The sequence below is a fragment of the Triticum urartu genome, chromosome 1, assembly GCF_003073215.2.
Source record: "Triticum urartu cultivar G1812 chromosome 1, Tu2.1, whole genome shotgun sequence".
Taxonomy (NCBI): Eukaryota; Viridiplantae; Streptophyta; class Magnoliopsida; order Poales; family Poaceae; genus Triticum; species Triticum urartu.
This window is the reverse complement of record NC_053022.1, coordinates 155,531,063-155,541,220: the sequence shown is the minus strand read 5'-3', so window position 1 is coordinate 155,541,220 and position 10,158 is coordinate 155,531,063. Positions and strand designations below refer to the sequence as shown.

General features: G+C 46.1%; 1 protein-coding gene across 1 annotated transcript; it reads right to left on the bottom strand.

Annotated features, from left to right (window-relative positions):
- Positions 1-413: 413 nt before the first annotated feature.
- Positions 414-8,548, bottom strand: LOC125552549 (probable serine/threonine-protein kinase PBL7). Its single transcript, XM_048716153.1, has 5 exons — positions 7,935-8,548; positions 7,250-7,385; positions 3,091-3,349; positions 2,778-2,910; positions 414-1,080 (listed from the first exon to the last, which is right to left on the bottom strand). Exons 1-5 carry the CDS (start codon positions 8,409-8,411, stop codon positions 838-840), a joined length of 1,248 nt encoding a protein of 415 aa, XP_048572110.1. The 5' UTR covers positions 8,412-8,548; the 3' UTR covers positions 414-837.
- Between the last annotated feature and the right edge of the window lie 1,610 nt (positions 8,549-10,158).

Here is a 10,158-nt window from a genome sequence, read left to right as displayed (position 1 = left end):
AGCCGACGATGGTGCAAACTCGACGCCGGTGCTGCAAACCGGCCACCATGATGCTGCAAACCAGCCGCCACAAAGCGATGCTGGAGTCCCATGGGCTCACCTCCAAGGACGAGCCACACAAGGCCACGACCATAGTGCTTCAGAGAGGGGCGAGCAGCACCGTCAACAAGCATCTACTACACGGCAGGAGGCTTGTCCTCGCTCGTGGGCCATGTGTTGTAGAGAGGTGGATGAGGAGGAACGAGCGATCCTAGGCGTTGATGTGCTTTTGATCTGACAGCTCGCCCACCGATCTGCACTTGACCGGCGCAGAGGGATGCCCCAGAGTATATAACAGCTCAACGGTATGAGTTCCAGAAACTAGTACTATACATTACACATACAGAACACAGCGGAAGCACTGCTACGCGTCATCGCCGAGATCAGTGTTCTTAGCCTAGGATATTAGACATTGAGTAACATGCTTCCGAGACACCTAACACACAAGTCAAGCCAAAATAAAATAAAAATAAGCATCACATGGAAATTTCGCCAGCCCATAACAACACTGCAACGTAATGATGAACTTCTCACCACCTAACATCATCATTACCGGCACATGACTTAGAACCTCCCTTCAAACTCAAAACTAGTTTTCGGGACCATCAGACTGAATCCATGCTTAAATTATAAACCTACCTGCTTACCAGGCACCTTCCAGAACGAGAACGCCACCAGAAGTGGAAGATATCATGTACAGTAATAAAGAAGCATACACATCGCATCATCTCAGCAACCACTGCCCACTGTTAGTTTCTGGATAGAAATCCCAGAAAAATAGCCGTCACACTCGGTTTCCTAGTCGAGTGGCCTTGATGCTTGGGCATTTGAGTTGCACGGTTTGGAACTCGAACGATTCTTGACAAGTGGAACCAACGATTGGACGACATCGGCCATCAGTGGCCTATAGTCAGCCTCCGGTTGAACGCACATGGCAGCGATAGCAGCCACTTGAACAGCATCTTTCAATGAATATTGACCTTCCAGTGATGGATCCAGGATCTGCACAACCTTTTCTCGATCAGTGAGCATAGGTAATGCCTGCATCAATGCAACAAGTGAAGGGTTAGGTGTATGCAAAGTTCAGACATGGAGAAAAAAATTCATGAAACCATGACCTTTTACTACCAAGAACAATAATAGGAAGATGGATCCAAATTAAGACAAGTGATGTCGTGACTAACAAGCACATGAAAATCATAGCGCAGATGAAATTACATAATCAGAGTGTATGTACATTTTTAGAGTACGTAATAGGCCTGATGGGCCTGGGCTGGCGGTATAGCCCGTTAGTCTTAGGGTTAATTACAGATAAGGATCGCTTGCTTAGGGGTCAAGTAAGCCTTGCTGGGGAGTCAAGTAAACCTCTCTATATAAGGGGAGGAGATGTATCAATCTAATCAAGCAAGAATTAAGAAGGAAACCCCTTCCCTCTTGCCCGGTCGTGGGCAAAAGGGCCCCCGGCCGGCCCTCTTGCGCCCTCCTTCTAGCAGCCACATAACAATCTGGTATCAGCTTTCCCGGATTCGATCATGTCCAGCCCTCCACCGAGTTCTTCCCACCCGCCGCCGCCGCACACCTACCCGCCGCCACCAGCGTCTTCATCGGCGCTGCTGCCCCATACAGCAGGCGCGCCGGCATTGGGCGTGCTGGCGTCCTCAGGGGCGATTGCGCCATCTACCCCGGCACCGTCCGCCCTCGTCCTCACCCCGGAGCAGATGACAGCCACAATCCTGGAATTACGGCAGGCCGTGGCGGGCATCAGGGCCTTCCTCGTCGGGCCCTATGCGCCCCAGCCGCATCCCCAGCAGCCACCTCCTCCGCCGCCACACCAACAGCAGCTACCCCCGCCGCCGCCGCCCTCGGACGCGACCACGGCGCCGGTCATCTCGTACTAGTATGGGATGCCCTACGACGGGACTGCGACGACCTCGTTCCCATTAGCGCCGCCGCCGTCCCAGGGCGTCCCCATCCAGCCGTCCACTCTTCTCTGTGCGGCCCCGACCAACAGCCGTCTGGCGGGAAGAAGGCATGGTGTCACCGACAGGAGCGCACCGTGTAGCACCACTGCATTCCGCCGCCGGCCGCCGCGAGGGCGCCTCTGTTGGTCGCTCTTGCGACCACTTCCAGGTGGCCATACACATGCACTCCTTTTGTCCAGATGGTGTCCATGGGATCCAGGTAGCTGTACACGTGCACGTCTGACGTGCAGATGGTGTCCACTTTATGTTCAAGGGTCCAAAATAAAGCGTCCCAGTCCATTTCAGGTTGAGAGTAATAAAACAAGCCGAGATGTAAAAAGCTTGTTTTTAGGTGTTAGGTTTGTGTTGCGTCGAGTCATGGTTATAAGTTGGTTAGGTTGCAGCTCGAGGACAAACTGCATGTCCAGGTGGGGTGTAGTGTTAGAGTACGTAATGGGCCTAATGGGCCTGGGCTGGCGGTATAGCCCGTTAGTCTTAGGGTTAATTAGAGATAAGGGTCGCTTGCTTAGGGGTCAAGTAAGCCTTGCTGGGGAGTCAAGTAAACCTCTCTATATAAGGGGAGGAGATGTATCAATACGTACTCTAACATACATATTTTTAGAGGAAGGCACTTTTATTTATGTAGACTATGGTATCTATAGTTCTATACATTATTCAATTAATGTTATGCTTCAAAATTGCAGAAACAAAATAGAAATAAAGGCCACAACTATCTGAAACTCAATTTTTCAGCTTATGTTATGCTTAGTTGCTTACCCAGTTAACTAGAACACCTTCCCCAGGAGGCCTCTTCATATCAACTGGTACCCTGCCAGTAAGCAATTCCAGAAGCACAACCCCGTAACTGTACACATCTGATTTGGTTGTCAAATGCCCAGTTAATGCATATCTACAGATTTCCAGCAGGTGCACAGTATTAGACATAATAGTCGGATTGCACATGTCAGTACCAAATTTAAGTTCCTGCATGATGGACTTTGCATGCTCAGGAGAAAAAAAAGTTAACGTAAGGACTGCAAATCAAAGTTATTTCTTTTCCGAAGCAAATCAAAGGTATATCTAGTCTTACTCTGGTGCGACATAGCCCTGCGTGCCTAAAACTCGAGTTGACACATGACCACCAGCTCTATCAGATCCAAGCTTGGCCAAACCGAAGTCTGAGACTCTTGCATGGAAGTCCTTGTCCAAGAGAATGTTGCTGCTCTTGAAGTCCCTGTGTATAACAGGTGGAGTAACGCGCTCGTGGAGATACTCCAGACCTTTTGCTGCTTCAAGAGCTATTCTCATTCGTGTCGGCCAGTCCAATTTTGAGATGCCACCACAGGAACCTACATTGATAGCTTTAACATTGTCAATCGACGATAACAACAGGCTTAAGGAATAGTGCCGATTAATACTTATCCATTACACTAACATTTCCATATCAATCTTAAAAAATGGCATTTCAGAAACTGCCAACTAGACGCATGCATAAAAGAGTGCCAACGCATACTAACAAAGCAAGAGCGTACGATATAGAGAAAAAGCCCCCTATGCCACAAATAACTCTCAAGCTCCTGATTACCAATGAACAAGTCCTTTGTTCCTTCCAAGCCACCAGTTTTCATTTCATTCATCACTTCTATTCTATGACATCTATCTGACCATTACGACCTTGAGTTATAGGGTGTATAAATAAGTACCATCGCACAGGGGCAACATGGTGACCATTGCTGGCATTGAGGGAAGAAAATATAAATCTGGCGGCAAGGAAGGAACAGGAAAGTATTCAGTGGCAAAGGGACTGGTGCATCTGTGTGTGTAACTGGTAGTACATATCGCCTTGCACATTTCTAAATTATAATATCAAGAATTATCCTAAGTTGATAACACGCCATATATACAGACTTACAAATATCTTTTGAAAATGCTAATTTACCTTCAAAAGGCACCTCGACAAAGTCCATATACAAAATGCTAAATGATTTGATGACCAAACTGGAAAGCTCATTTGACAGAATGGCATCAGTCCCAGACCAAACACAAGATAAACAACTTCACAATTTTCTAAGAAATGGTTTTTTTATTCAGGACACGGTCCATTCTTTCCTGATTAAAGATGCAAGCTAAACGATAGGACAAGCAAGCTCTTATCTTGAAGAAAGAAGTTGGCCTTGAAACCTATTTGTTTCACTAGTAGTTCCTACTCTCTTCTACTACTAATAAATAAACTGACACCAGCAGACGGTAAGCATGTTTTCTTTCACAAAGATACGAAGCCAATAGCATTGATATTAGATACTACACTTAAATCTCATCTTGTAACATGTAAATGGCTCCAATTTAGTTAAGAAGCTGCATGAATAATTTCTGGGGGGTATAGGACCTCATGAATAAATGCTATATGTGCACTACAGAAGGCGTGACACTACTAACATTGTACCTATACTCAAATTCGTGAGGTACCTACTAACCTTGCTGAGATCCATTACATTTACCAATTAATCAACAACCTAGAGACAGAAACAACGATTAATTGGTTGGGGCATCAAATGACAGCATGTATGTTGGGAACTAGATATACCTTTGTGCTTATTCTTCATAGTTTGAAAATACGATTGATTTTATTTCAGACTGAAACTTTGAAGTAGATGATTATCTAGGTTTGACAGTTAGGTATTATGAACTGTTTGGTTTGAGGAACCGGATGGTGAATTGATCATGCAATCCTAGGTGTCCTTTGAGTAAATGGATATTCAAGTTGTTAACCGAGGACGGTGTTTGGCAATCGCTATTGCGAAACAAATATTTGGGACACAAACAACTTACTTCGGTTGAAGCCAAGCCAACGGACTCACACTTCTGTAAGAGTCTAATGAAGGTGAAGAAAGTTTTTTCGCAATTTGCATCGTTTAAGGTAGAGAATGGGGAACCGGTGCATTTATGGGAACATAAATGGATTGGGGACATGCCCTTATCAGCTATGTACCCAAGATTATTTAATATTGTCCGTCATAAGGATGCCACGGTAGACGCTGTTTTCAGGGTGTAGAATACTTTGGTTGATTTTCGACATGCACTGCTTGGACAGCATTTAATTGATTGGAATGAGATCGTCCTCAAAGTAGTGGAGCTTCAATAACTCAGGGACAAGACTTGTTTAGGTAGGATCTTCAGACCACAGAAGTGTTTTCTGTTTACTCCATGTATTCAGCTTTAATGGATAAGCGAGTCAGATTTAGAACAAAATGGTTATGGCGTCTCAAACTTCCTCTTAAAATTAAACTGTTCCTATTGTATTTATGCACGAGCATAGTCCTTACTAAGGACAGTTTAATAAAGCGTGAGTGGCAGGCGGACACACATTGTAGTTTTTGCAGGAAACTATCCAACACCTTTTCTTTGATTGTGTGTTGGCTAGTGCAGCGTGTTGTCCTGTATAACATCACACCACCTTGTGGTTTTCTCGTATTTTTAGGTCATGGTTGCCGCTGGGGGGTTGATAAGTCATGAAAACCACTCATTTTGGTGGGGGCAGCAGCGTTATTTTGGTCCGTTTGGCTATGCAGGAATGATGTTCTTTTTGACAAAAAGAAAGTTCTCTTACATGCAGGTGCTACTCTCATGCACCAATTGGTTGAGGTCATGGGCATTATTACAAAAGGAGCAGTGCAAGGATTTGATGGAGGTTGGCGCCAAGTGGCTCGAACGGATTACCACAGAATTTATGTCCCGATTTGGATGACGTATCAGTGACAGATTTCTTAGTTTATAGAGTAGTCTTGCTTGGTGAGTTATTATCTGGATCTTTTGGTCTCTCCCTTTTTGGTTGAGATCATTTTTCTTGATGTAATAAACATTTTAATAAGTTTGACTGCATGCAATATTTGGCTGATGCAGAAGCCGGGGGTAATAAACGCTTCCATCGTCTTCTAAAAAAAATCCTAGCCCCTTGTTTGGCTTGAGGAATGGAATGGTTGGTCCATCCATTACCGCATCTAACTACATAGATTTAGTTATAAATGTGTGATTAGGTCATGCCACCAATTTCGAGGGACCAACCATGATAGACCAACCAACCCATGATGGATTGGTGTTCCTGAAAACCAAATAGCCCCGATAATGTACCAACTCTATTCCTCACGAAGGCTCGGTGAAGCTGTAAACAATTTATCCCACATTAGCATTATGTGAAAAATGCTTTCCATGATCTTTACCACACATTCAAGCATCAAACGATTACAATGATACTAAAGGGGTATTTCCATAACCTCTAGTCATAATATTAATAGAAAAAGAATCTACTTTACAACCTTCAACTCTTACTGAAGTTCACTTTACAACCTTAAACTCCTAAATTGTTTTTTTAACCTCTAAGGATGAAATCTGTGAACTCTACAACCTCGGTCCCGACTCAGGTGGTTTCATGCTGACTTAGATGCCATGTGGAGTACAACCTGGACTACTTATCCACACCACTGGACTACCGTATCAGAAAATTGCATTAAATACCTAATTTTCTCTAAATAGCAGCCTGAATAGCAAGGTGAGAAGTTCTTTATGCAGTTGGCTGACATGGCAGTCTGATGACGTGGATGAGTTGTCCAGGTTGTCCGTTACGTGGCATCATATTAAGGCGAAACCACCTGAGACTGGACCGAGGTTGTAAAGGAATAGATTTGGTAGTTGGAGGTTAAAAATAATCCATTTAAGAGTTGAAGGTAATAATGTGAATTTCGGCAAGAGTTGAAGGTTGTAAAGCGGACTATTTACATAAAAATATTTAACTTCCCATAACATTTGTCAAATGCTGAAAAGTCATATAAATCAAACTTAGACAATTCACCTTTTGTTGTTTAATGCTAACTTCCCCTCCTTGTAGTCACATATAATCTTTGCTTCTACAGGAAGACAAAATCATTATGTCTATTTCTTTCCTCCTCCAACTAGTACACGGGGTTCTGGACATGCATCACAACAAAACATTCCCAACCTAATACTGCCAGTATTAATCCTTAAACCAATGAACTCAGTTAGGTCCCTACATGTACTAGCTCTGGAATTCGAAGATTATGCCAACCAAAGCCAATGCAAACTAACACTAGGGATATAGATCCCGCCCAAATAAGACCCATACTCTGTTGTTTCAATGTTGTGGGACTTGAGTAACAATGTCAAACACCTTTCATGATCTGTGCACATCAAATGGACAAGCACATACATATTTGATGTAATAAAGATGGCCATACCTCCATTTGGGTAAAGATGCTCCTGGAGACACCCATTAGCCATGAACTCATACACCAGTAGCCGGTGTCCACCCTCTGAGCAATGGCCAATCAAGCCTAACAAATAAGATGATCGAAGCCGACTCAACAGCTCAACCTACATAAAGATCGCATCAGAATAAACATCACCAAATTTCCAAATTTACCAGCCACACAACTAATTAATTGATAAGGATTTAGTAAGTCAAATAGCACCAACCTCTAGCTAAAATTCAAAATATTACAACCTGACATATAGTCAAGACTACAAGCAGTCAAGCCTTCGGACTAAGCTCTTCATATATCTGGTTTGATTCCGTAAACAAAATAGATTTGAAGCCAATACAACTAAGAAACCAACAAATAGCTGAAAGCCTGAAAGCTTCCAGAAAAATGACACCAAAAATCTCCAACAATCTAGCTGAACTAAAAAACATCTGTCCTTCACCACCATATGATTCATAAATGTCTTTCACAAAGGGCAAGCCAAAATAAACCCCACAGCGACCCCATTTCCGCTCAGCAAACACCGTGATTTCTCCATTCAGGCCGCACAAACTTGGCCGTGGTGGAATGGCCACTTGAAGAACCAGCATTTACCATTAGCACTAGGTACTCGAAATGCACAATTCGTACCACTACAACGTTACGGCCCAGACCAGCTCACCTCCATCTCAAACTCCTCCTCGCCCTGCTTCCCGGGGCGGTCCATGAGCTTGACCGCGACCTTCCTCCCGTCGGGGAGCAGCCCGCGGTAGACGGCCCCGAAGCTCCCCTGCCCCACCATATGCGCCCGCCCGAAGCCGCCCGTCGCCGCGTGCAGTTGCCTGTAGCCAAACACCTGCACGCCCCTCTCGGCGCCGACCACCAGCGCCCCAGCCGCGGCCCCATCGCTGGCGGAGTTGCTGGACGGGCTCTCCTTCCCCTGCGTGGGGATCACGGGAGCCGGCAGGGGCAGCGGGGGAGGGGAGGAGGAGCGCTTGGGGAGTGGGTGCGAGTTGAGGCGGCGGGAGACCTTGCGGGTGATGTAGCAGTAGTAAGCAAAGGCGGCGATGAGAGAGAGGAGCGAGAGCGCAGCGAGGGAGACGATGACAATGAGCGCCACCGACTCCTCGCGCTTGTAATCGTCGCCGCCGCTCGACATTGGCGCGGGGGCTCGGCGGAAGGAACCCTAGGTCTGAGGGGTTGGGGAGAAGGGGAGTGGTGATTTGGGGAGGTCGACGAGGGTTTTGGGGGGTTTGGGAGTGGCGGAGCGGAATGGAGACTGTGGAGTGGAGCTGCGTGGCGGCGGAAAGCTCTCCTTTTCTTTATGCGCGGAAACCGAGGTTCGAGACAGTGGGAAATGGTGGGGCCATATAGCCAGTGAGAGAGAGCTCTCCTTACCTATTTTTTTAGAAAGAAGGCGCCGCCCAGCAGTCATGATCCAAACCAACTACAAAGCGAAACAAAAACGTGCCAAAACAAGAATAAAAGGGGTGCAAGCTCGTAGGCGGATACATAGCGGTGCGGCGCTAGTAAAGGCTAAGTGTCCGTGATAGCTCTCGAGGTAGCAGAGGTGCCATGTACATGTCTGGCATCTGCGCCTTATAATGCGCGTCCTTCTGACGAGATCCTCCACGAGTCATTTGTCCCATCGCTTTGCCAGAAGCTTCCATTACTGCAGGAAAGACACCATTTTATATAACATATCAGCCGGATGTCTGATAAAAACTCCCTCTATTAGCGCTTTATTTCGAGTGGTCCAAAGAAACCATGCTAGGGCCCCAAATCCTAGCCATGTCATCCTTTTATCCCTCCCACAAGTGGCGGCCGCAAGCCGGTAAAAATCTGAGAGCCCACTTGGTTTCACGTGGAACTAGTTGTCGATCGGACTGCACTCCACATAAGTCTAACCATAATACAACGGAACAGGATATGATCCCGATCTTCACTTTCGCCACACCACACACATCTGCCATCTCCCGGGCCATGTCATTTTTGGATCTGATCCCCGCTTGCGATTCTGTTACGGGCGACTTGGCATAAGAAGATCTTAATTTTGGATGGCAATCGCGCTCCCCACAACCCCTACAAGTCGCATGGGGTCACAGTTTTCAAAATCTCCTTGTACAATGATCCTGTGAAGAATTGACCGGACGACTCAAGTCGCCAAACGACCTCATCCTTTCTGTGACTCAAGTTATACCCTCTCAGCTTATTCCGTAGCTCTTCCCACTCGGGATTCTCTGCGTTTCCTAATGGACGCCGAAAACGTGGAGACCACTGTCCCTGCCGCCAACACTCTGCCACTTTTGCATTTTGGTTTTCCGCAATCACAAATAGGGCCGGAAAACCGTCCGGCAGCCGTCTATCCTCGCACCAAATGTCCAACCAGAAGCACCTAGCCTTGCCATTGTGCATATTAATCTTAGTTCCAAGCCTAAGAAGAGGCTGGACTTTCTTAACATCCCTCGCGGATTGTGACATTTTAGCATTTCTCCCAAATTCCACCCCTCCTTCCTCCAGGTACTTTCGTCTGAATATATCTAACCAAAGGCCACCCCGGCCGGTTAGAATTTTCCATGTCCACTTAGTCATGAGACACCAGTTCATTATTTTGGAGTTGATCACCCCAATCCACCTCTCTCCTTAGGCTCACAGATGTTCTCCCAACTAACCATATGGTTCCTCTGTTTCCCATTCTCTTTTGCCCAGGAAAAGCGGGATCGAACTATATTTAGTTTCGCATGGATTCCGTCCTGGAGGAGGTAGAAACCCATAACAAACATTGGGATGTTTGTTAGGCAGTCCTTTATTAGTACCAAGCGCCCACCAGAGGCTAGAAACTTGCCTTGCCACAGCTCCACTCGCGTCGCTGTTTTGTCTACTACCGGTTGTAATTCCTCCATGGT

Excerpts from the sequence above, each read along its gene's own strand:
- LOC125552549 (XM_048716153.1), bottom strand. The coding sequence starts at position 8,411 with ATGTCGAGCGGCGGCGACGATTACAAGCGCGAGGAGTCGGTGGCGCTC. Across the intron at positions 7,386-7,934 it reads AGGAGGAGTTTGAGATGGAG|GTTGAGCTGTTGAGTCGGCT; the intron begins GTGAGCTGGTCT and ends ATCTTTATGTAG. Across the intron at positions 3,350-7,249 it reads GCATCTTTACCCAAATGGAG|GTTCCTGTGGTGGCATCTCA; the intron begins GTATGGCCATCT and ends CTATCAATGTAG.